At 45.8% G+C, this 26,392-nt stretch overlaps 2 protein-coding genes across 7 annotated transcripts; one reads left to right on the plus strand and one right to left on the minus strand.

Annotated features, from left to right (window-relative positions):
- Positions 1-1,925: 1,925 nt before the first annotated feature.
- tti1 (TELO2 interacting protein 1) lies at positions 1,926-14,344 on the minus strand. The gene is made up of 8 exons (XM_035381406.1): positions 14,228-14,344; positions 11,483-13,789; positions 10,078-10,257; positions 8,356-8,504; positions 7,293-7,433; positions 6,052-6,256; positions 4,163-4,250; positions 1,926-3,515 (listed from the first exon to the last, which is right to left on the minus strand). Exons 2-8 carry the CDS (start codon positions 13,758-13,760, stop codon positions 3,332-3,334), a joined length of 3,225 nt encoding a protein of 1,074 aa, XP_035237297.1. The 5' UTR covers positions 13,761-13,789; positions 14,228-14,344; the 3' UTR covers positions 1,926-3,331.
- On the plus strand, positions 14,322-25,946 carry rprd1b (regulation of nuclear pre-mRNA domain containing 1B). 6 transcript variants are annotated; one of them, XM_035381412.1, is made up of 8 exons: positions 14,322-14,402; positions 15,475-15,788; positions 16,013-16,142; positions 17,915-18,072; positions 19,203-19,333; positions 23,138-23,264; positions 23,871-24,046; positions 24,604-25,946. In XM_035381412.1, exons 2-8 carry the CDS (start codon positions 15,638-15,640, stop codon positions 24,751-24,753), a joined length of 1,023 nt encoding a protein of 340 aa, XP_035237303.1. In that variant the 5' UTR covers positions 14,322-14,402; positions 15,475-15,637; the 3' UTR covers positions 24,754-25,946. The 6 variants fall into 6 exon arrangements, with proteins under 6 accessions (XP_035237303.1, XP_035237301.1, XP_035237299.1 ...); XM_035381410.1 differs by having other exon boundaries at positions 14,366-14,507; XM_035381408.1 differs by having other exon boundaries at positions 14,376-14,512.
- Positions 25,947-26,392: the final 446 nt, after the last annotated feature.

Consider the following 26,392-nt stretch of genomic DNA (forward strand, 5'->3'; position numbering starts at 1 on the left):
CAATGGAGGATATCGAAGGGGCGGTGTTCTTGATTCTCGGTATGTGGCTGTTTGTCACAGCAAGGAGACAAATTTTGTTTCAGAAGAGGCTGAAGGCAGCAAGACAAAAGACTGCTGAAAAAAAACAGGAGAGTTTGGGAAATCCTACATCAGAGCTCAGACGACGAGACGACTCTGGTTGCTCAAAGGCGACGCAAGAGGATAAGTGACGATTCTCTCAGACCAATCAGTGGTCTGCAGTGTTTTCATGTCACCTTTTGGTATCGCCTCAGCTCGCTTGGAACCTCAACAGAGGTGATACCAAAAAAAGTACCAGGTACCATTTACTATCCACAACTTTTGCCCGATGGAAAACCAAAAAAGTTGAGTAGAGTCAAGTCGAGCCGAGCGGGTACCATGCGGTGGAAAAGCGGCTTTAGTATCTCACCTAACTTAACAGTGTATCCCATTTGTCGCCAACGCAAAAACAAATTGTTGCGCATAAAAGGCATGTTAACTGGTGTTTTTAATCCGCCGAACAACAGTTCTGTCAAATTACTGGAAACGTGACACAGTAACGAGCTTACTTATCATAGCCCAGGCTGTTCGGGGAGGAAATCGCATTAGCCCAACGCGGCAGCTGCCCGCGACTCGCTGATGACTAATGGCACCGCTGTCAGACCTGGCAGCGGGATGAATAACCAAGTATGGACGAGACGAAACGCTCTGAGCGCGAACGCAAAAAAAACGAACAAGGCGGCAACCTTTGTCCCGTCGCCCATGCATACGTTGCTATGGCAGTTATGCGCCATCAGACCTTTGGATCTGACAAGTGCTCTTAACCTCCGGGAGACGGGAGCTGGACGGCCGGTGTTGACCGCCGACGCATTGACCGCGACGGCTCCGTTAGCCTCGAACGCTAGCGGAGAAAACGTCGTTACTGCGGAAGCAGTGACTGAGCGAGGGAGAGACGGAGAGATCCATCTTTGTTGGGCTGCATCATCCATTCCGGGTCAGGAAGATTAATTGAAAGGCGAAACTCTGCCAGCACGAAGGAGTTTGTCCACCACTTAAACCTCTAAGGAGACATAATAAACAGTGTACTTTCCCGGAAGTTCCCACATTAATTTCGTATGGATGAGGCTTGGCAGCTGAACTGCATCTGGAGAATAAAGATTTGACTTCTGCACGAAGGACACGCCATATCAATTTGAGGCTACCTTACAAAGGGGCGGGAGGTCAGTCAGGTGGAAACTTCTGGCGCAATTGAATCGCAAATTAAGAGGGGAGGTCAGACGGGCCAACTGATTTACTTAACCAAGAAAACTCATCTCGGAACACATGCAAAATATAAATAAAATAAACAAATAAACAAATAAATAAATAAATAAACAAATGGATGTGATTGCTGCTAAGGGCCAGCAATTCTCTTAACTATTTTTTCCCACAAATACATTTTCACCTAGCATGCACATTTGCAAAGGACAAATAGCAATCAACCCACACGATATCACCATTAAATCAACCGTGATTCGGTTACTTCAGTAAGCTGGGTCCCATCACATGCAAGACAGAAGCAAAGAAAAATACTTTGCATTCACCAATAATACTTCTTCCACTTTGCGTTTACCCAAAATGCTGTTTCCACCTTTTGTATGTATTTACTCTTTCAGTCACATCCGGAGTGATCGATCAACAAAACAATTTTCAGACACCGCAGAATCCGATGCTAAATGCTATTTCGGATGCTAAATGCTACATTTGATTCAAATGCATATCATGGTGCTTCCTAGGTTGGATAAAGGAACAACACACAGAGGGGATGCTAGTAATTCAAGGAAAAGACTTGCACAACACAAATTACACAAAACTTCAAACGATGAGATGATTAAACAATTTACAGCAAGAGCAAACACTTTTTACTCCAAGAACATAATTACAAGGCCTTCTCATGAGGGAGGTGTTTATTGAGTATGAGATAGCGTTATGATCAGGCAGTACCTCATTTGCATCTTAAGCTACAGTTCAGTCCAGTTTCTGCTTTTATACTAAACATCAGTGTATATAGCACAGCAATGCTCCCTCTGAAAATTGAATATACTGCAACAGTTTCGCAAATGAGGTATGTGGGCGTTTTGGAAAATATGATACATATTTATTTCACAGCAATTTTTGTACACGCACAGAATTAACTGCAATATATTATGAAGATATTGCCACTCTTCAAAATATACAGGCAAATATGAAAATCATTCAGATAAAAAGATTTGTACAGGCCATATATATATATATATATATATATATATAAACAACATTTAATTACTGTGAAATATGCAGTTACACACCTCTAATATAGTTAATACCTTGGTGCCCTTTTGTAAAGCAACCCACAACTTCACTTTAATTGTACTGAGAAGTACATTTATCATTATATTTTCCAAAAAGTCCACATATGAACATATACTGCAGGAATAAGGAATACCTGAAAGCAGAAACAGTGTGTATTTGCCCATTTATTGTGAAATGTTGCAGTATCTTCTCTGAACATGATATTTTATTTCAGTAAATTGCATTGCCATAAGGGACGTTGTCTGCTCTCAGTCATAGTCAGCCAAGGCCAGGCCTCGAACTTGTGAACAGAGTGCACAAGTCATGGTGAGTGACATTTTCAACTGAGTAACTTGGGAGTCCGGGGGTTTACACCCAAATTCAGATCTGTGGGGCACAGCTGTGGAGCATGGAATGTAAATTTCTGCCATGGGGTACACCAGAAGGCTGCCCATCAAATCCCATCCACTGGGGTACTGCTGTCCAACCCCTGAATCAGACACTTAAGCAAAAACACTGTGCAAATAATCTTGGAAAATAGCTTCTTGCTAAGTTGCCAACATTCAACAACGAACAGCTTCTGGACCACCATACACACCCTCCACTTAACATCAAAGCTACAAGCCACACGTGCTCTACAAGCTGTATTTGGCTGCCGTTTTTTTAAACGACTTCATCAAAGCTAGAAACTCCCCCCGGTGGTCGCTTAAAGTACTGCATTTTTTATACCTCCCATCATTATACAGCCATTCTTAACAAATCTGTTGAGATTTGGGTGTCGTTGTAAGCGACCCTGTTATACATTCTTCATGGAGGAGCAGGTCCGTTTCAGTTTCCTTTTCTCTGCCTCTGTACTGGCAGGACTACAGCCATGCTTCATTATTCGGTCCAGAGGAACGGTTCGGCCCGTTCCTTCCTCAGCTGAGCCGGTGCCTCTGACCCGATGCAGAAAGGCCCCACCCACAAACCGTACATCTCCCCCTCTCGCGGTTCCGCGGGTTAGCTGTCATGCTAACCGGTCCGGTCAGCTGACGTCTTCCAGGAGTTTGAGGACGTTGTCCGTGTACTCTGTCCTGGGCTGGCCCATCCCGGCCAGGGTAATGGGGTGCAGGTCCGGATGTGGGGGTTCGTAGGTGAGCGGGCAGTGAAGCTCATTCAGGGTGAACCACATGGCATCAGGGTCCACCTGGATTAGGTGCTGGAAAACACTGAAATACATAAAACAATATGTTTAAATTAAATTTGGTCCCCTCGAGCCACCATACTGAACTGAGCTCAGTGGTAAGAGACCTGCTTGAGGATCTGCAAGAAAACATAATTCAGAAGACTACACGAACAAAAATATAGAGGCTACACTGCAAGATGCAAACCAATTATTGGTATAATTATAATTATTAATTATAATTATTAATATAACTATTATAGTTAGCTGCAAAAACAGGATAGCCAGGTTACAGTTAAATAATGAGAAACACCTAAAAGAACCTGCAGGGCTCTGGTCTGGTGGACAGATGAGACCACAATTCACTTCAGAGTGACGGTAAGAGCAAAGTGGCCAAAAAAAAAAAACCAGCCCAAAGCACCTCCCTCATCTGTGAAATATGGTGGTGGGGGTGCTATGGTTTGGGCATGCATTGCTGCCACAGATACTGGTCACTTGTCTTCACTGATGATGTAACTGCTGGTAGCAGCAGCAGAATGAATTCTGAAGAGTAGAGAAGCATCTTATTTGCTCAAGTTCAACCAAATGTGTCCAAACTCATAGGATGGCTGAATCCTACAGCAAGACGACGATCCCAATCTTCCTTCTTAAGAAATAACAGTTTTTCAAAGCCATATTTGTATATGCAGTTACCTGATGCAGGCTTCTTGTAGTTTGGGTGGCTGTCTGCTGCTCAGGTATGGCAGGCAGGCTTCAGACACTGACTCCAGATCAGTGTCCACTGTGGACAGAGAGAGGTCAGAGGTCAGATCCACACCTGGGATATGTAGTTTTAAATATGCTCTGCTATTATGCAGACTATTATACCACTAGTAAAAAATTTAAATAGCAAACCCAGAAATTAAGTGTTTTTCAAAACTTGATTAGACATCCTAGGAAGTCTTACTTTAAAAAAAAAACTGTTTGAATAAAAATTATGCAAAAATATCTATAAAGTAGCAACAACACACTGGACTCTGATAAACTAAAATTTAGCTCACAACCGCTTAATTACTGTCCCTGAAATGGGGGGGGCTATATATAAAAAGAGATGTTTTTTTCTGAAAAGTACAGAGCCAAATAAAGAAAAAATATATCTTTGTCTCAAATATTATGGAGCTCACTGTACAGTATATATGTAAAAGTATTTTCTTTAATACACAATTTTATTTACATAAATTGTATATATATATGCATTAATATGAAATTCACTTATTATTGTCCAGGTCTATTCTAGACTCTTTGAGCCCTTTGGCTGGATAAATTCCTAAAAAGTGGAGAAGGTCCGTCCCTCTGTCTGGTCCAGCCCGGTACATACCGGACCAGGCTGGAGTCTATGGGACTGATGTGGGCTGGGGGAAACAACATGGCCGCCTCCTCCCATTTCACACATCTATTCCTGTGTCAAAGTGCCTTTCATAACCACAGTCAGTCTACTGCCTCCCCATAAACACAGACCCATTTCCTCCAATTCAACCCACAATTTCCCATCAGTCCCTTCACTTAGAACACCGTAAGGTGCACACCAATGAGACTGAAGCTGTTTTGGTTGAAAGCGGGGGGGGGGGGGGGGGGGGGGGGGTCTGAATATTGTCAGAATATCTACATGCGCTTGAAAAGGGAAAGGGGGCTATTTTGTGTTTAAGCTCGCTCACATAAATGCCTCTTCCCATTAGGATCTGAGGAAAAGATTGACGAGATCACTAGAGGCCAGTCCAGCCAGCTTGAGGGCAAAATAATTTCTCAAAATCTAGTGGGTTTTACGAGGCTGTCGGTGAAGGGATTTCAGGCGTCGTTCAGACAGCAATCGAGATCGAGGTCGTGAGAAGAGCTGCCTTGTGTTTTTAAGCTTTTTCCGAAGCGAAGACGGAGCTCGGGGTCGAGCGCGCTCGGAACAGCACGTAATGCTCCCGGGGTCTCTAAAGGCTTCTGCTCGTGAAAAATGGGTTTAATAACGGTCTCGCCTGGCTTGGCTCGACTCGACTGCCCCTGACAAAAACAGCTGTGATGTCTCCGTGTGGAAGAAAGGCAGGCGCGTGAATCTGAATGAAAAATCGCTGCTCAATGCAGTCAGGCCAGCCTTTCCCTGGCATTCACATTTTTCTCTGGCTCAATAGTGACACCTACTGCTTTAAATAACGACACCTTGGCTATTTAAAAAAAAATGGGAAACAGCCATTGAAACTGAAGACAGGTTGACAGGGGTTGAATGTTGAATCTCTCACGGAGAATGAAAGGTTATGCAGATAAACGAAAACACCAAAGATGAGACACAAACACACATTGGGGGGGGGGGGGGGTGGGGGGGAGTCAGGGCAGGGGGCGGCTAAAGGCCATTTCAGACAGGCGAATCACACAAGAACATTACCCTTTGTCAACATAATACGTACATATGAATTCGGTGCTTTATTACAAATATGCAATGTAGTGAAAGGGAGTTCTCATTATGAGTTAATGCTGGAGGCACAGTCGCACGTTAATGCTGCTGTAACCGGGCGAACGCAGAGCCGTAATGGACGTCCGGCTCTGGGGGCGGGGCTTACCCAGGTCCAGCCGCAGACAGAGGGAGCCCAGGCCCTGCAGGACGGCCGCCTGCAGCTTGTAGGCCAGGGTGTGGGTATAGATGGGGCCGGCCTTGGCGCTGACGGGCGCCTGTCTCTGCAGCGACCCCGTCAGTTTCGGCAGCACCTCCTTGGACACCCTCTTCCTCAGGAAGTCCCCGCAAGTCTCCCCCAGCGTGCACAGCACCTTGGGGAAGCCACAGCGGTCAGTCTCTTACCATGTCATTCAGCCTAAACCATGTCACTCAGGCACGGAAAGCATACGCTTAGACCAGCCTTACTTTAATCAAGCAAATCACACGGTGATTAAACAGCAGCTAAGCACACACAGAACTCACTAGATGATACGGAGCGCTTTTGAACTGGTCTTTGCTGGTACACCTCATTCTTATGCATTACCAAAAAGAAAAGAAAATATTTGACGGCTTAGAAGTACAGATCTCCAATCGGCACAGAAAAGCATGGTTTTGTTCCATAGGGTAGCGTTCACTTGTACCATGCTCATTTATGTTTAAACATATTCAGACAGCAATTTCAGGCATTTCGTTTATCGCAGTAAAAAGACAGCCGAATGAAGCCGTAAGGTTAACTGACCAAATGAGTGCCCTTCTGTAATTCTGTATAATTCCTGACTAAGCTTGAACAGGTCCGCCCATTCTCCTCTGACCTCCCTCAATAACGAGGTGTTTTCACCCACAGGACTGCTGCTCGCTGGATATTTTTTTGTTTATCGCACCGTTCTCTGCAAACCCCAGAGACTGCAGTGTGTGAAAATACTGTTGTTTTTTCACACACTTTAACACACAGCTGTTTCTGAGACGCTGGAACAACCTTACCGCTGTCAGAGTCGGTTAGATCACGCATGACGCCCACTTCTTATGTCTGGCTGAACAACAACTAAACGTCTTCACCATGTCCGCATGCTTTATATACTGAGTCACAGCCACACGATTCGCTGTTTGGAGAAGCAGCCTATTTGTTAACGCTAATGAACAGGTGCACCTAATCAAGTAGCCGCTGAGTATAAATATCATCTCTGGGCTTCATCCCTAATATACATTTTTTTTGAAGGTCTCCCCAGCAGAGCTTGCATCAGTGTCTGTTCTGAAACAAACTAGGGGCGTGGCCTGTGCAGGGGGCAGGCCCAGGTGGATTGGGGGCGTGGCCTGTGCAGGGGGCAGGCCTAGATGGAGTGGGGGGTGGAGCCAGGGGCAGGGCCGTACCCGGAAAGCCCGCAACACAGCCAGGGGGTCGTCATTGGTGAGCCGTTGCAGGAGGGCGGGCCAGCACTGGTGGACCAGTGGTAGCAGCTCGTTCGTGTGGGCGTGCAGAACGAGGACGCACAGCTCCAGCACGTCCAAAACCTGCCACCAGGACAAAGAACTACATTACCCACAACGCCCTCTGGGTCACCGTTTATTTTTACACCTGTCCTCTGGCTTAACAATGATTTATGACAAACAAAAAAAACTAACGAAACTAAGTTCAGTTTACTCAAACAGTTTTAGAAAACAAATTATCTTGAATCATTCGAGGATCATTTAAGGAGAACTGTTTAAATATTTAGTTATTTTTAACTGTGATCACATATGAATGTATTATTATAGTGTTATTATATCATTATAGTTTTACTGTTGTGATGACTTACTCCATTTTTAAACTACATCTACTCAATTAATCAAATAATACGTGTTCTGATCGGTTGTTTTCTTCTTCAAATTAGAATACATTAATCAATTAATCACAGCTTTGTCAGTCAGTGATCTTGTAATAATTCAAAAAGAGGCAACAGAATCGCATAATGGAATTTAGCTGAACTACATGCTAACTGAACAAAAACAGGCTTATTTGTGACAAAATAACAAAACATCAAAAATGTATGAGTATATGGGAATTACATAAAAGTTTTTTTGAAGGCTAACTACTTACAGTAACTCCATATATGCATCATTTATTGAATCACACACCATTGACTTTGAAGGTCTAAAACACCCGGAATGTAAATGACAACATGCCTAAAATTCTTCATGTTTTCATGTTTCAAAAAAATAAATAAATAAATAAATAAATACAAGCTGTCAGTTCCAGTAACAATCTGTGAGTTGTACATGTCGACCAAAAAGAGTAAACTGAAAATGCTCCCGTAGAAACTAAACATACTTCTGTGTGTCACTCGACTTCAGTAAGATTGCTTTGTTAATGCGAAATTCACTTTTAATGAAATGCACCAAACGGAGAGGTGCGGCTTGTTGTGGCTCCTCGCGATTGGCCGCTTCTCCACTCTACCTTGAGCCTGATTGGCAGGCTGGGGTGAGACAGCAGGTGGACGCATCTCTCCATCACCTCCTTGGTTATGGCTATGTGGGAGGGGAGCTCAGCCTTCTCGTCTGGGATGCCCATGTCTACGTCGCTCTCCTCTGCACACGGGGGCACTTCTGCAAAACACAGGTAAGACTATGAGCCAAGTCCCAGATTAAGACCCTGTGCAATTCAAATAATCCTAATCATTACTTTAATAGTTATATCATACATAAAAGTTTAAAGAAAATAGAAACTGCTATTTTAAGCCCGTTTTAGTCAATTGGAGTTCCTATACGGCCCACAACAGGCTGACTTGGTATTTGGCTGCCAGTTCATTTTACCAATCAGCAGTATAACCAGTGAGGAGGAAAAAAGTAAGAGTAGATCTTTGTTCAGATGTAATAAAAACAGTAAGTGTTTTTTAAATATCTATGGTTTCCCAACCTCCCTCCCTGGTGTATGCTGGTTTTTGTTAAGGTCACTGCCTTGACCAGTAAATAATAATAATTGTTGAAAACGTGTACACTTCTCTTGCTGTTCCCCATAACTTTATTTGAACACAAGGCAGGTTTGGTTTGTCAGAATTTCCTGTATTTCCAAAGGACCCTGCTGAAAACGGGTTTGCTTAAGAAACAGTCTGACTAAGCAAAAGTCCCGGTAAGTGAAAATTGATATTCATTCTTTATGGAAGGTGTAGCTACTCCTGACATAATGTGGCCTTAGGAGAGTAATTCACCCCTCGGTAGACATTCAACATTAGAAATGAGAGTCTCATTAAAAACTTTTCGGGAGTTGCACCTTCGGTAGAAATGAAAGCCAGAACACACAGGGAGCGCCGGGACCAAGTTCAGAAAGCCCTGACATAATGCATTTGCTTAAGAGACATTATAATCCTTGAAATTGTACATGGTAGGCATTCACATCAGGGTTTCTGTATATAGATATTTACGGAAGCGACTACAGTTGAGTACCTTCCTCAAAGCCACTAGCAATTCTTTATCAGGGATTCTAACATGTAATGGGTCAGCAGCTAAAATGTCTATGCTGCACTGTTCCCCATAAGAACCAGGCACCTATTCGGCCCAGTGAAACAGCAGAAACAGGTCAGCGTGTTTCTCCTTATGCATAAAAACAAAAGCACATTGTGAATCTCGAAGCTGCACAACAAAGCTCTGATGTCATTGCAGCGTGGTTCTTTGGTGTTCATTTACTGTCGACAAAACTTCCGCTTACGCCTGGCACAGCTTACGCTTGGAAAGTAGGCTTACTGCCTATTTGTACAGGTAGATATTTATCGGCCCAATTCAGTACAGGTGTCGTTCTCAGGGGTACAGCAGTTGTGCCCTCCTAGGAGTAGAACGCACAACCTTCCAGTTCCACATCCAGTTCCCTTACAACAGGGGTGTCAGACTCCTGGGGGGCCACAACGTTAGCTTGTAATTGAAGTCACTGTTCAGCTACAGAGTCCCACACACCTGGTTTCTACGGCCCAAAGTGACGGCTGAATAAAAAGAAACCACAAAAATACCCAGAGGCACTGAAGTCCTCCAGGACTTGAATTCCAGACCCTTGTCTTACTGCTACACCAAGCTGGCCCCCAACATAGCACTTGAGGGGGTTTAATATCAGGGTTGAGGTCAATTCCATTTTGAATTCCGCAAATAGAGCTGACCTCAGAATCTTCTTAATGCTAAAAACAATGCTAACCTGTATCCTCTGCATCCTCATCATCTCCCACAATGCCCTCCGCCAGCTGCTTCTCCCTGCGGTAGTCCAGGAGGAACTGCCTCACGTCCAGCGTTTCCTCCCAGCAGGGCTCCGCCCTCTTGGCCCCAGCCGGTCCTGGGGGTGCCTTCCTCACCCCCGCCCCGACAGGGAACCACCGCACTGCAGAAACACAAATCCACAGAAGCCTTTACCACCACGTCAGAGGGGCCTGCATGGGTCCCACAGCATTTCTGCTCCTTTCCAGGAATCTTAACAGACAATCTTCCATGTACCTTATAAAGAAGGATATTCAGAAGACGTTAGGACTATTTCTATCAAAAATACTGCTCCTTTTCAGGAATCTTTATGGACAATTTCCCATGTACCTTATAAAGAAGAAAACACTGCAGACGTTATGATGGTTTCTATCAAAAATCCTGCCTTCACACTGTAACCGGGCAACATTTGTAAAAGCAAATCTTGCTGTTAATATAATTGTCAAGTTTTTGTATTAGCCTAGATAAATAGCTGTGGGAGTTTTTTTATACTTAACAAAGCACAAACATGAAAATAAGGTGATGGCTCCACAACTAAACTGCACTACTCAGTTTCTAATCAGAAGTGAAATGTGCAAATCTAAGACTAATGAGGTATAAAATAAAAAAACAAGCACACACTAGAGAAGATAATTGGAGACAGAGGTTTTTTTAAAATCAAAACATAAATGTGAAATTTCTAAATTAACAGTGGGTGGGAGCTTAACCTATTTAAAGTTCTTCAACCATGAACTGAGTTGTCTTAAAATTACTTCTGGAAGAGAGCAACATCATTAGCTTTTACACTAGCGGCCAAATTTAACCCTTGAGCAGTAAGTTTCCGCCGCATGTGGACAAAGGCTCAATCCCCCTCATGGCACCTTCACAGATGTGATCCTATCTGCATTCTCCCTGTCCGAATTTTAAAAAATACAAAAGGAAGGAAGACTGCTTGCTCCCTTAAAAAAAAATTGTAGTCTAGTGGAAGAGACAACCATTAATGCCTGCATTCAACTACGTTCAAGGCTTGAAACTAGGGTAATTCCGAGGGAAATGGCCGCTTTTGACTCCTGACCTCTCTGATCTGCACAGTCTTTGTGATTACAATGAGACCAAGATATTGTTTTTACCATATATGGTTGTCAAACCGTAGTTCTCGAAAGCAGAGGTAGATAGGCCAACAGTGAAATGAATATGGATATTTTGTTGCTAATTATCTTAGTGATTTTTTTTTGTCACTAAACAAATGGTCATTACTCCAAGATTACATTATGGGTGTCAAATATCAGAAAGACTTGAGAGGTCAAAAGATTCAAAAGGGGCCATTTTACCCCAGAAATGACCCCCTGCATCTTTAACCCGAAGCTCACCCAAAGCCTTCAAGAGAGAGTGGAGCACAGCGCAGAAGACGTCCGCTCTCTCGTCGTAGTTCTGGTCCAGGGCGGCCAGCACATCGCGCACCACGTCGTGCACCAGCGGCAGCAGGTCGGCGTCGGCGTGGGCCAGCATGACGGCCAGCACGCGCGGCCCGTGGGGGTGCAGGCCGAGCCGCTGCAGGTTGAGGGCCACGTCGTTCAGCAGGTAGTCCGAGTTCCCCACCACCAGCTCCTTCAGGGAGCCGTAGCCGCAGGCCCGGGCGACGTCCAACATGGCGGCGAGGGCCGACTGGCCGATGAGCAGCGTCCGCTCCGCGGCCTTCTCCAGCACGGGGTACAGCGTCGTTATCAGCAACGGCTGGAAGTCCGTCCCCATCGCCAGAGCCATGCACCCGATCCCCTCCAGCTGGATGCAGATCTGCCAAATGTTGCTGTTCAGCTGGTGGACAGTAGACCCCTTCCTCGCAGAGGGAAGTTGGTTGAGCTCTCCTTCGGCTCTGTTTGCGATCGACAGCATCGCGGACTGTCCGAAATGCAACTGTTCCCCCTGGTCCGAGTCCTCGCTGGAGGTGGGCAGGTGCCAGTTGTCCAGGCTGGTGTACTCCTCGATTACCGAAGTCACGGCCGCGTTCAGGTCGTCGCGGCTCACCGGGACACGCCCCCGGGTCGCGTCAACGCCGACGCCCGCCGCTCCGGCGATAACCTCGTTCAGGGCGATGGCGGCCTGCTTCCTGTAGGCTGAAGACTCCCTGTAGAGATCCAGGAAGTGATCCACCAGCAGGTAGAGGTTCCCGTAGTAACCCAGCAACCTGCAGACCTCCCGCAGCATGGAGAAGACCTTCTCGTCCGTGAAGTACAGGAAGTGCTTCTTCTTCCGCACGGGCGTTTCGCCAGCCCCGCCCCCCACGGGATCGGCGGCGCCCCTCTCCTCGACGATGCGCACGTCGGACACGTCCAGCTCCAGCACCTGCATCAGGGCCCGGGAGACCCGGTGGAGGTGAGACGCCGAATTCAGCACCCCCTCCACCCCCGGCCCCAGGATTTTGAGGTAGCCCAGGAAGGCGCCGAGGACGGCCAGCTTGCGCCGGTCGTCCGATGTCCTCATAAGGCGCGGCAGGGACGTGGCCAGGGAGTGGAGGTTCTCCGACAGGACGTCGGCGAAGGCCTGTCCGCCGTGCTCCCAGCTCATCCACGCCACGTTCTCCAGCGCCGCACCGCACTTGTCCCTGACCACAGGGTCCTCGTCGTTCACCATGGTGACCAGGGCGTCCAGGAGGGGCCCGACGCACTCGCCCAGGGACCCGCGGCTGGTGGTCAGCAGGTGATCCGACAGGCTCACCACCTCCAGCCTCACCCTCCAGTGCTGGTGGGCGGAGATCCAGGAAATGATCCTCTTCAGGATCACCGCCAGCTTCCCCGAGGTCTCCTTGACCCAATCCGCCGTCCTCCGCACCACCAGCTGCCCCACCCTGCCCAGCTCCGCTGACGGCTGCTCCGGGGCGCCTGGGTCGGTCAGCTGGTCGTCGGCCAAGACCAGGCCCACGGTCCCGTACCAGACCCTGACCGCCCTCGCGGTCACCTCGTGCCCCTGCCGCACGTCGCCCGCGACCACCCGCGACAGGGCGAGTGCGATCCCGGGCAGGAAGGAGGCGAAGGCGGCGCCCAGGGCCCGCTCCTCCTCGGGGCCTACTGTCACGTGCTCCTCGGGGCAGTCGCACCGCTGCAGCAGGGCCTGCAGGCATTTGAGTGCGGCGGCCTGCACCTCCCTGGCCCTCTCTCGCTCCGCCAGCGCCAGGAGCAGGGACACGGCGGTCCCCAGGCCGGGCAGCATGGCGGGCTCGTACAGCCGCCACACCACATCCCCGTAGGCCGCGTGCACGAGCGCGAGCAGGCCCCGCAGTGCCGCCGCCTTCAGCTCCTCCGAAGACTCGGCGGGCCGCCCCGGGTCGGCCGGCGAGCAGAGGCACAGGCACAGCTCGGAGAACAGCTCCCGCAGGACGTCCCAGCTGCGCACGCAGGTGCGGGAGAGCACGTAGGCCACGACCTCCACCGCCGCCTGTGCCAGGCTCTCCGTCTTCGGGGCGGGGGTCTTGAGGACGAAGCGCAGCGGGAACAGGACGTACTCCTGCAGCTGCTGCAGGGCGCCGTCGCTCACCAGACGCAGCTGCTCGGCCAGCCGCCGGGCGTTAGCCGCAGTCTGCTCCCGCGTCAGCAGCACACACGCCGGCCGCAGGAACGCAAACGCCACTTTGGGCTCGTCGATCTGCTCCATCTCCGGCGTCCCAGATCTCAGAGATCGAACTGCAGGGAAAAGCAGTCACACGTTCATGACCACAGGCCTTCATTTTCAGTTAGTTGCAACAAACTGATAACAAAATTCATAACAGCTCAGCTACTTAAAAACAAGAACAATAAAACAAAGTGGATGCTATTAATGCATCTAACTGTCTATACAGCCGAGATGGCAAACACAGGTAGGTAATTAATTTCATTTAATATAGTGTCCTAGCCAAAGACTTTAGGTATATAGCTGCACTCAAACAACAGAAGCCAGCGAAATAGCTAACTAACTGTACAGTACATTACAGTAGCCCACGTATGAATATTAATACGAGTTAAATTGTGTCTACGTCAACGTGATCCCAGAGTTTGTATGAATATTTTTATTTGAAAATTTTCCTATTACATGCATTAAAATTTGGCAATAAATATCAGTTATTTACGAACGTTATAGCCTACCATTTCCGATGAACCAAGGTAAAGCATGCCGAAAAGCAGCAGAGAGTCGTATTGCAGTTACTACGTCAGTTTTCCGCGACGCGTCGCGTGCTGATGAAGCGTCTCCTATACAGTTGCACGGACAAAAATAACCAGATGGATTTACTCGAGGAATATAACGTTATCTAAGGCTACAGTGCGTTATTATTATTATTTTTTTTTTACTGAACGTCTGTCTGGTGTCCATTCAAGTTACATTCATCAATGAGTCCATGAAGGCTTTGAACCTCCATCTCCAAGCGTAATGTAACTTAAGTTTACTGACTAACTTGCACGAAGTTACTAGCTAGCCTTTCATTGTGCTGCGGAACTTAATGCAGTTACATAAGCAGCTAGCGAATTAACTCTATAAATAAATGATTTGTTCTTTTAAAAATGGATTCGCACAGCTTTAAATAAGAGTAAAGTGCTTGATTGTTGGTGGGCGCGTGGTGTTTGTTTATGCTACCCCTTGAACTCCATGGTAAAGGTCACCGGCCATCTTGCTGTTGTGTTTGTGCTGCTACTAGCCAGCAGTTGCATAAGCTACCGTAGGCTAATATTGAACCAAATCGACTGGGCAACAGAGTTATGACAAAATTGATAGTCATAATTGATTATCACTAGTCGCAACGATTTACCGAAAATAAAAGTGTTGCGATTTAAGTAACCAGGGATCTTTTTTGCATAATGCGTCTGCATGCGTACAGCTAGCATTCGTTAGCTAGCCAGCTAAATCATGCTGAGCACAATACTTTAGGAGTTCGGCGCTGAGTAATCGGGATAGGTAAGCAGATTAGAGACGTATTTGCGCGACACCATCACCTCGCTAACTTTGTAATTAAGTTAAGCTGCGTTTTATCTAAAATTGTCCGTGGAAGTCGTGCAGTACTACACGGGTTAGCATTAGTGAAGGCCGGATGTCTCTGAAACATTATTTATCTGGTAAGCTATGGTTATAGCTATATTTAGCCGGCTAGATGACATATAACGGTAGCTAGCCATTTAGCTTCGCTGTGAAACTGAAGCGTGATCATTGGAAGTTAACTTTCCCTTCGGCGAGTAACATTAAACTTCTCGTGTTTCTTGACTTGCTAATGTTGACATAGTTGGAGCTTCTTGTGTACAGTTAACCGTTAGCTGTTAGTCAGCTTAAAGTTGATCGCTCAGTTATCTAATCTATCATTTCTTGTTGATTTGCTCTCATATATTGCCTTTTACCTCAACAGTTTTGGACTACAGAAGCGTGGACGCCTAGCGAGCGTTGCTGGCAAGTTGTTACGTCAAAGCTGTGATCAAGGAATCTATTGCTGCATGGTGCCGCTGCCACCAGGATAGTGTGTTAGGAACGTGGAGAGAAAGTGGACAGTCTTCATTTCGTTAAATGCAAACATGTCATCTTTCTCTGAATCTGCCCTGGAGAAGAAGCTTTCGGAACTTAGCAACTCGCAGCAGAGCGTTCAGACTCTCTCGCTGTGGATTATTCACCACCGTAAACACGCATCGCTCATTGTGCGTGTGTGGCACAGAGAACTGAAAAAAGGTAAAGCTAAAATTGTGTTAATTTGAAATAATGCTATTTTGACACTTGTGCTTCGTAGGTTTTTGTAGATAAATCATCCACAGACGTCAGTGGTTCAGTCTGTTCCATGCTGTTTGTTTGCAAACTAATATCTTTTTTCTTTTTTTTTTTTTTACATTTTACGATGAACATTTCTATGTGGCTAACTTTAAGTTGACTCAGGTGTTGCTTACATCCCTTTCCAGCGAAAAGAAGCAGGAAACTGACGTTCCTGTATCTTGCAAATGACGTGATCCAAAACAGCAAGAAGAAAGGACCCGAGTTCACTCGAGACTTTGAGGGTGTCCTGGTAGACGCCTGCTCCCATGTTGCCAGGTAATACGCATAGCCGTGCTTTCTATTCTTCGTACTTGGCACATGTACCTATGGTTGAAATTTATTTGACTACTCGGTTGGGATCAAAGACGATCTTAGGCGGTGAACTCAAACAACTCCTTTCTGCGGTTTTCCCCTCTTTCAACCAATAACAAATTTTGTCCTGGGGAGACAGTTACATGCACTCTTGACAATAAATTATGAGCCACAAAACCAGTGGCTTTCCAGGGCTGAAGTTTCAGATTCCCAGGTCAAGCAAGTTATTTTTTTGTCACAAGGGCTGTGTACGAATCAGCATAATTACATTGTGTCCAAAGTGTGTACTGAAAAGTACCTCCGTACTATTCTAACCTTGCTATAAAATCTGTTTGGGACAAACAGAAATCATCCCTAGGACATTCAATCCCCCCCTGTTTGTGACTGAGATTGAGCCAGTTGGGCACCTACCGTGTTCCTATTAAATTCTTGAATAGGTGGTCATATGCAGTTTGTAATCCTTTTTCTTCTGTGTGTTATGTAATTTGCGCTGTAACTACAAGTTAAAATCATTTACAATGGCAACCTCTTTATGCAAATCCAGCTGCATTTTTGCATTCCAAGTTGTTGTGTATTTGGTGACTTTTAATGGCTGATTGATCATCTTTAATTTGTTTCTTTAAAATATGCTTCTCCACATCAAGGGCCTTTAAACTCGAACTGTGCAATTTGTAATTTAGGCCAGAAGGCCTTGCAATGCTGCCATAGCTTTCCCTTTTTTATTTAATTTACCGTCTTTGGGATGACTGTCAAATTGAGCAAAGCCCATCTATAAGGCTGTTCTTGGCTTCTGATTTCTTTGCATGTCTGATTTGCTGTGCTTGACAATATAACGAATAATCAGCGCATGCATAGCTACAATCTTGTTTTATTCTGAAAGGACCAGTAGGCTATGTTATAGAGCAAAATGATTGCGTCTCGATTTACAATGGTGTGGAATATTTGTTAGGCTACTTAAAAAATTCAAGACGACCAACAAACAAAGAACAAAATTTAAGCTTATTATGGTATACAACCAAATAACCAGGACAAATCATTCAAAGTAACACTACCCAGGTGCTTCTGAACAACTCAAAATTATCCAGTTACTTTAGAATATATTACATCAATTGAGTTAACCAGTTTCTTTTAAGATAAATAGCAACCACACTGTTCTGGTACTTTGGACACAGGCAACCCAAACTATTCTAATGACTTTTTGAATGTATATATTTAGAAGAAATGTCCCAGTACTTCTCGCACCATTCATTTTAAAGACCAGTTACTTTAGGCCTACGTACATTCAGTTCTTGCAATAAAAAAGAAAAGCTTGTTTACTCTTCCCTGATTGGTTGAAACATGTGTGACGCTGTGACAGTAGTCCGGCCGTAAAGATCCTGCACCTGTGCTGTGACAGCAGAATGTCTTAGAACACTTTCACAGTAGTGTTCGAAATTAGGAGGATGATCTTCGCATACTGCCCATCCTGTACTAAAACAGTGAGTACATTTTACATACTTAACTTATTTGTGGAAATAAGAATTTCATCCAGGTATTTTTAAGTGTACTCAATTTTCAGAAATTTAGCATACTTACAGCATTCTTTAAAAAAGTGTACTCAAATAACATGCTCAATAGTATGCAAATGAAATGATTTGGACATGGACAAGCATAGCACCTGCCTTCGCAGTCACTTCGGTCTGAAATGTTGCGCTATCTGAATGCATGGGTGCGCTTTTTTTACTCACTGGGAGTAGTTATGTTTTCTCCCGCAGAGAGTCGGACGATGGCTCCAAGAAGCACATGGAAAGGCTGCTCAACATCTGGCAGGAGCGCAACCTCTATCGGAGCGACTTTATCCAGCAGCTGAAACTGGCCATAGAGGATTCCAACAGCCCCCGGCACAAACCCTCAGGTAAGCACGAAGAGGGGACAGATGGACAGGTGAAGGGGGACACTCGATCCAATACTGACAACACTCTGATGTCACACCTTCCTTAACTGTCTGAATTAAGTGATCAATGCCATTGCACTAATGATTCATTTCAAATTTGGTTGGCAGTGTAGAATAATATGTTGAAAACTGAGCTTGTAAGGGTTGACACTGCAAGTTACATGACAGGCTTCAGCTGTATAAATATATACTATGTAAAAACTACTACGTTGTGTAAACCACTCTGGATTAGAGTATCTGCTTAATGTCATCCAGTACCCATGAGACAGGACTGTGTGTCAATAGTCTATGACAAATCATTTCTCCTATCTTGCATGAATGTTTACCATCATTTGTGCACAGTGACTCATGTTGTTCAGGTTTCAATTGCCAATGTGTTCAATTAGTGCCACATTTTAAAATGATGAATTGATTAGTTAATTGTAATTTTGTAACAGGGACTTGATTGGCACCCCTAGGTTACAGAATGCAGATTAATGGTTTGAGTGGTTTGCACAATTTTGCAATGCTCTTGGTGAGATGTTTTGTGGGTATGTTGTAGGGTGTGAATGCTGGATCTGTACGGTTGATGGTATGTTGTAGGGTGTGAATGTTGGGTGTGTACGGTTGGTGGTATGTTGTAGGGTGTGAATGTTGGGTGTGTACGGTTGGTGGTATGTTGTAGGGTGTGAATGTTGGGTGTGTACAGTTGGTGGTATGTTGTTTGTTGTAAGGTGTTAATGTTGGATCTGTAAGGTTGGTGGTGAGGTTGCACACTGCAGTGAGTGTGCAGTTTTGCACAGTAAAATTCTAGTTTGACTTTCTGACCCAGTCATTGCTTACTGTGTGAACTGTACTTGAGCTTCATGAGTATGGATAGCTGATACATAATGAGTATAGTACCGTATCTGACCTGTGTTCAGTAGTTGTTCCAATGACTTTCGGAATGCACTTACTGTACATAAATGGTTTCAATTTTAAACTTATTCAGTTCAGTCCGGTTTCAGTTTTAAACTCATTCGCGCAATGCTTTGACGCTCCTGAATACGGCTTTAAAGGGTTTCAAAACCACAAAAGGGTGCTAGGTTACTCTTCATTTCTTTGTTTTTCAGAGGAAAAGAAGGCCGTAAAGCGTTCGTACCAAAAGGTCCAAGAGGGAGAGGAAGAGGAGGAGGAGGAAGAGGACGACGATTACAGGGGCCACTTTTCCCCGCGGGAGAGTGACAGCACGGGTCCGCAGCTGGTGCGTTTGGCTCTGAACCTGATATATCACGCCCTAGGCTGCTAGGGCAGCACAACACATAGAATCACAGGTTTCTTTATGGGTAATCCCGACATGGGATGTGTAAGCAATCTTTTGCATTTTTTTCTTTCATCACATCTGATGTGGCAGTTAACAGCCAAACATGTGAAATGCTTTTGGGGGAAACAAAAATTCACTGTCTATTGGGTGCTGATTAGACAGCCAATCAGGAGCATGACCTTGATGCTTCCATGAGACTGGAAAAACGAATCCCATGATCACGTAGAAGCTGTACGACCTTGCTGCTGATTGGCTCTCTTATAAACACCCAATAGATATCCTGTGATAATTGTTTTCCCTGAAGCATTTCACATTGCCTCTGACATTTAGTTTTTATTCTCCACATCATGCATGATTGAAGAAAAATAAAAGACTAAAAGGCCTATATGCCCCATAGTTATACTTATTAGGTTTACATTTGCAGGTGTGAATAGGCCCTAGTCTTCTGAAGTAACTCCATTAATGGACGAAGTAAAAAAAAAAAAAACCCAGCTGACATGCCTGCTTCCTTACGGGTTACATGTGAACTCCAAGTTCATGTAACCATTTTTGGATTACCCCCCAACCCCCATTTTTAAGAGAACTTCCGGCCAGCTACAGAATCAATGTCTGCTCCAGCTGAAAGTGTTGGCCACTGAGAAGGATTCGCTCTTCTTGTGCAGATCAGGTCATTGATAGCGAGATCCGTTGTTGCTATGGTACGTCAAGTAGGAGAGCGTAGACTAATGCTCCTCAAACATAGGCGGGCATCCTTTGCAAGGGATGAAATTCCATTAATCCACTGGGGTCCACTGCACTATAAAATTTAAGTCAGCTCCAGCAGAGCTTATGAGTCCTGTCGGAACTGTAGTTCGAAGCCTTATCAGTGTTGATTTTTCAGTGAAGATATTGCTGCATAGCAGGTCACAGTAGACTCCCTGTTCTGTCCATGTTGACAGGAGCTGAAAGAAGCTGTAGGCTAATTGCCTTTGCTTTCATACCTACACCCGTCTTGCCTTTTTCCATACCAATCCCTCGCTACAGTATTACCAACGGTGAGGGCTTAAATACTACTGTAAGTGTATTTCAGCCCTCTGACCTGTAGATGGCAGCGTAGTCTAGGCAGTGCTACTGGGAGAGGAGAGTTTTCTCATTCAGTGTTCTTCGGTCTCCCTGAAACACCAATGGACAGCCATGGACCCAGACTCACATTCTCGCTGTCTTTTTGACATACAGATCAGAGACGCATGGAGAGGAAGTGGTTTTCCAAATGCAGTTGTAAAAAATGTCTTTATTAAAAACTGGATATTCAGTATCCACTGCTGCCACAAAAAAATTCTGATTTTCTTGCACCCACTCTCAAAGGGAAACGCTGCTAACCAGTCTGCAGCTAGACTGAGGTTAATGAATTATTGGTCCCAAGCCTGAGTCTGAATTTATGTCACGTAAACTAAACTCTCAGATTGAATGTGAGGCCTTGCCTCTCGGTACCTTGGGGAAAATTTTTGATTCTCACATTAAAAAGGTAGTGCAATATTTCTACCATCGGCTTAGAAACGTGGTTAAGATTAGGCCATGTTTATCTTTTTCAGACACTGAGAAAGTAATTCATTCTTTATAATCTCGTTTTCATGAGATTACTGCATCTCTCTATACACCTGCTTAAAGAGTAAATGCACTCTAGGTAACATTTTTTTAGTTGAAAACATGTTTGTATGAATACTTTATAATGAAGCATTTTAATCCATGCCATTATTTCAACATTCTGAAATAATGTGATTTGGCAGAAAAAAACTGGTAGAAAGCCATCTTTTGACTGCCCTTTAAAGTTAGAAATTTTCTTTCTGTGTTCCACTCTAACCCCGCCCCAATCCTGATGTCAGAGTATCTCTTTGGAGGTGGTACTACATTTTATAGATGTCGATCAAAATATCCAGCCGGAAAATTGTTGGCGTTCACAAATTTGTTTGTTTTACTTTTTTAATGCACGGAACACTGCCAGCGCCTGATTAGCTATATTGGTTTGGGGCCCAACATTTTCAAACTGGAGAAACATGGCAACCTGTTCATAAACATTCTCATATTTCGCCTAAGCAGTCCACTAAAATGAGTTTCGTGAGCCAAGTGCCACTACGCTGTACTTTGCGTAATTTGCCCAGAGATCATTTAGCAAATGAGATGGACACACCTACGCCTCCCACCCCAGGAAGCATTTTTCTAAATTGTGTAGTGACTCGAGCCAGGCTGTGGCTCAGGCTTGTAGAGCCAGGCTGAAACGGTGAGTGCAGTTGCTCTTTAAGCTGGCACGCATTGCCTAGGCTCTGGCTGGGAGCGTATCTATGGTTCCCAGTGTCCTAGGAGCTTGGGAACATAGGACGCTGGGAGAGCACATATGTAGAGCTGGGGAACATAGGGCCCTGGGAACATAGGACCCTTTGTCATGTTCCCATTATGTGCCATATAAATATGGGAACGTAGGACCCTGGGAACATAGGAATGACCCCCTCTGGCTTGTCCAACATTCAGCAGCCAGAGTGGTAAAATGGCGCCTGTCACCCCAATCTGTGCCACACTTCACAGGCTTATTGATTATTTTTAAAGCTCTTCTCAACCTGGCCTCTGCCTACATTTCTGAGCTTTGTGTGCCTGATAGTTCTGGGAGACTGCCCAGGTCCTCACAGAGTGACAGAGTGACAGAGTGACAGAGTGACAGAGTGACAGAGTGACAGAGTGACAGAGTGACAGAGTGATCCTCCCCAGACATTCCCATGTCACCCCCCTGCTCACTGACCTCCACTGGCTGCCTGTTATGGCTCGCATCAAATTTAAGACCTTGGTGCTTGCATACCAGGCAGCTAAGGGGTCAGCACCAGGGTACATCCAGAGGATCATCAGACCCTACACACCAGCCAGACCTCTCCGTTCTGCCACCTCTGGACGCTTGGCACCTCCCCCTCTTCGCGTCTGTACTTCCCGCTCCCGTCTGCTGTCTGTCCTGGCCCCTCGCTGGTGGAATGACCTCCCCGTGGCGGTCAGAACAGCAGAGAATCTCACCACCTTCAAACGCAGACTGAAGACTCATCTCTTCAGGCTGCACCTCTCCCCACCCCTCCCTAGCCTATAGTTTAGCTCACTGTACCTAGTTAGGATAATATGATTATGTTAGTGTATCTGGCAGGATTGTTTTTTTGTCTGATTAGGTGTGATTAGATGTGATTCCAGTGCTAGTTTGTACTTGGTAGGATTCTTGCTGAACAGCTTACTCTACAGGGTTGGAGTCCTGATCGATGTGGTCACTTCTGGCACTACGATCCTTACTTCACTCTAGTGTTTCTTTTGCACCTCTACATCATGAACCAATGCACTTGTTGTGCGTCGCTCTGGATAAGAGCGTCTGCTAAATGCCTGTAATGTAATGTAATCTCCTTACTGTCCTGTGCTCCAGACGATATGCTAAAGATGTGCTAAAGATGATAGATCCTTCTCTTTCAGGGCTCCCAAGCTCTGGAATTCACACCCTGTAAACATTAGAAGGGCAGGGACAGTTGACAGTTTTAAGTCTGTCTTTAGTGACACTGACCTCTCTCTCTCTCTCCATCTCTCCATTTCTTCCCCTCTCTCTCTCTCTCTCTCAACTGCTTTCTACCTTCTTCCCCTCCCTTTCCTGCTTTATCCACCTTGTCTTTCTCCCTTTCCCCCTCTCTCTCCCTCTTCCTCTCACCCTCTCACCCTCTCCCTCTCTCTCTCCCCCCCTCTTGCTGGCAGACAGAGGAGCTGGTGAAAGCCCTGCAGGACCTGGAGAACGCCGCGTCTGGCGACGCCGCCGTGCGGCAGAAGATCGCGTCCCTGCCACAGGAAGTGCAGGACGTCTCCCTGCTGGAGAAGATCACAGGTAGGGCGGGACACCTGGCCCAGGGAGGTCTGTCCGCAGGGTGCTGGGTTTGAGTCCCGGGGTGAGGGAATGCTTTTTTTTTTTTTAAATAAAAGGAAGCTAACGATCGCTAAGCCACAATTGCACACAACCACATAAACTTGCATTTGCAAAAATGACCTGAGCAGGCGTAGCCAAAATTAAAAGGGATGAAGTGATATTAAGAGTACTTCTACAATTTCTCAGTAAGTTCCTTGCTTCATAAATGATGAAATAATTGGGTGTGAAATATCCACTCCTAGTTAAGTATTCTCCCAGACTCTCGCAGACTAGTAATGGTTGCTGTGGGAGGCCCACAGTCTGATGGGAAAAATATCTCGAGCATGAGATACAAAAAAAAAAACAGACAAATGTTTAGTCACATGACCTTGGTCGCTATCATGTGGGCAATGGAATGCTCTCTGGATGGATGGATTGATAGATGCATAAATAGATTCATAGATGGATAGATTTATAGATACATAGATGGATAGATAGATAGATAGATAGATAGATGGGTAGTTGGTTGGCTCTTCCTGGGTTTCCGCGAGCATGCCACCAGGTTTAACCCTTCGGGTCCTTCCGCAGATAAGGAGGCGGCGGAGAGCCTGTCCAAGACGGTGGACGAGGCCTGCCTGCTGCTGGCCGAGTACAACGGCCGCCTGGCCGCCGAGCTGGAGGACCGGCGGCAGCTGGCCCGCATGCTGACCGAGTACATCCACAGCCAGAGGGAGGCGCTGTCCGAGCGGGAGAAGAAGCTGGAGGCAAGAGCCCCTCAAACCGGCCCGCTGCGCGATAGCGCTCACTCGCTGTCCTACATTTGTGTTAGGGACTACACTACCCAACAGTGCTCATTATCTTATATCTGTGTTAGGGACTACACTACCCAACAGCGCTCACTCTCATATCTGTGTTAGGGACTACACTGCCCAACAGCGCTCGCTCGCTCTCTTACTTCTGTGTTAGGGACTGCACTACCCAACAGCGGTCGCTCGCTCTCTTACATCTGTTTTAGGGACTACGCTACCCAACAGCGCTCACTTTCTCTCTTACATCTGTGTTAGGGACTACACTACCCAGCAGCGCTCTCTCACTCTCTTACATCTGTGTTAGGGGTGTTAACGGCATATTTCTATATGTTATATTTATTGTTCTGTAAATGAGTGCAAGTTGGTTAACTGGATGAAGGCCTCTACTTAGTGTCTTAATGCCTTTATCCTTAGTGTCAGGGGTTAGCCATATCTGCAAGATGCGTGTCCATGGCGACTAAGGGTATTATGTAAAACTGATACATTTGGGGAATCCACTGTATGTTCCGCAGGAGTACAAGCAGAAACTGGCCCGGGTAACGCAAGTCCGCAAGGAGCTGAAGTCCCACATCCAGAGCCTTCCGGATCTTTCCCTGCTGCCCAACGTCACGGGGGGGCTGGCCCCCCTCCCCTCTGCCGGGGACCTGTTCTCCACGGACTGAGACACCCTGGCCCTGAGAAACTCCACCCAACCCCCCACCTTCTAGGTTGAGCAGATAGCACACCCCCCAAACTGTCTCTGCCTTCAGCCCCAGTGAGCAATGATGTTACCCCCCCCTCCCTCACAGAACAGGCTCATCAGCAGTGAAAGACCCCATTGGACTTGCACCTGGCCTGTCCAGTTCATTGGTTTAGCCCCACCGCCTCTCTTGGAAAAGACCTGTGATTGGAAGTGGGCATTGACTTATTGCAGTAGCAGAGTTGTGTGGTTTCTATAGCTACACATGCTACAAGAGTTGGGCTTTACAAACATTTTAAGCATCTCACAGCTTTTCTGTTCTAGGGACGGGGAGCAAGGGGCGGGGTCTGTACTAGAGAAGATGAAAAATGTACTCAGTGGAGATTCTTGTCGACCACCTCGTCCGTGACAGAAACGCTTGACGTGGTCGCGTTGGTTGAGCATAAACAAAGTCCTGCGGGTCAGAGGTCTGGCACGGCGCCGGGTCCTTGAGGAGGTGCAACGGATGACGTCCTGCGTCTTCGCTCCGGTCTCTGGACCGGACTTTGCGAAGCGCGACGCGTTTCGAGCTCCGCGTGATTCGCGCTTTGCCATAAAACCGTGTTTTCAGCTTCTCCGCGCTTGTGTCGAAACTAGAAGGAAGCAAAACTCAGCATTTCGGACCCCAGAGACTTGATTCTAGTGAATTATGGATTCACCACTGAATGAGTTCATAGTGTGTGTGTGTGTGTGTTTTTTTCCCCCCCTTTTCTTGTATAAATATTTGTATAAAGATTAGGAGTCTGATACGCTGTGGTGTGTATGCCAGTTTGTAGAGCGGGAAAAGGCTGCGGTCTCCCAGGTCAACATTAGCCGAGCAAAGCCTAATTTCACACGCTGAAAGTGAATAAAGCTCAGCGTTCCTGGGCTAAAAAAATGTTTTTATTATTCGCCACAGGCATGTTTCCAGTGGTCAGCTTCGAATGAAACCGATAAGATGTGTGCTTAGACATGCTGTGTTGAACGGTGTTTACATTCTGATAGTTTTGGGATTAGTATGGAATTGGTGAATACCTGCTTCCTAGAAGTATTGCGTGTGAGCAAGATTGTGTCCTTTGGCTGAAGTATTTTATTTTAATTTTTTTGGTGAAGAGAATGGAGAGAGATGAGTTTTAATAAAAAAACTGAGTCACTGGCTGTCAGGTTAAACAAACAAAAGTCCTCTTTTTTTCATAACCCGGTTATGTTAATAGTCTATATTCCGTGTCTTTCTGTTGGAAAACTGGTTTCATTCTCAAATGAAATGTAAGTTTCAGTGAAAGAAAAGCAGGGTGAAGTTAGGCTCGACATGTTTTTCGTTAGGACCGACAGTTATTTCAGCAGTTTGTTATCCACCTTTTGCTTTACTTCCAACTCATTTTAGTTCTATTTGAAGTATTATTTATCCAGATTTTGTAGAAACTGATATTTTAATGTTTATTTTAAATTTGTGTAGTATAGATAGTTAAGTACACTCAACCTGATAGAGGTTTAAATCACGGGTTTGAATCATGGTTCGGACACTGTAGTTTGTTATTGTGAACGGTCTTCTGCATCTTGACACAGTTTATATTGTTGTCCTGGATACATGACTATCATGTGAC

Source organism: Anguilla anguilla, chromosome 11 (assembly GCF_013347855.1).
Source record: "Anguilla anguilla isolate fAngAng1 chromosome 11, fAngAng1.pri, whole genome shotgun sequence".
In the NCBI taxonomy this organism is placed as follows: Eukaryota; Metazoa; Chordata; class Actinopteri; order Anguilliformes; family Anguillidae; genus Anguilla; species Anguilla anguilla.

Coding starts and splice junctions, on each gene's coding strand:
- rprd1b (XM_035381412.1), top strand. CDS start 15,638: ATGTCATCTTTCTCTGAATCTGCCCTGGAGAAGAAGCTTTCGGAACTT. Junction 15,789..16,012: donor GCACAGAGAACTGAAAAAAG/GTAAAGCTAAAA, acceptor ATCCCTTTCCAG/CGAAAAGAAGCAGGAAACTG. Junction 23,265..23,870: donor CCTGCTGGAGAAGATCACAG/GTAGGGCGGGAC, acceptor GTCCTTCCGCAG/ATAAGGAGGCGGCGGAGAGC.
- tti1 (XM_035381406.1), bottom strand. CDS start 13,760: ATGGAGCAGATCGACGAGCCCAAAGTGGCGTTTGCGTTCCTGCGGCCG. Junction 7,434..8,355: donor GCCTGCCAATCAGGCTCAAG/GTAGAGTGGAGA, acceptor TCCTGGTGGCAG/GTTTTGGACGTGCTGGAGCT. Junction 6,257..7,292: donor CTGTGTTGCGGGCTTTCCGG/GTACGGCCCTGC, acceptor GGCTTCCCCAAG/GTGCTGTGCACGCTGGGGGA.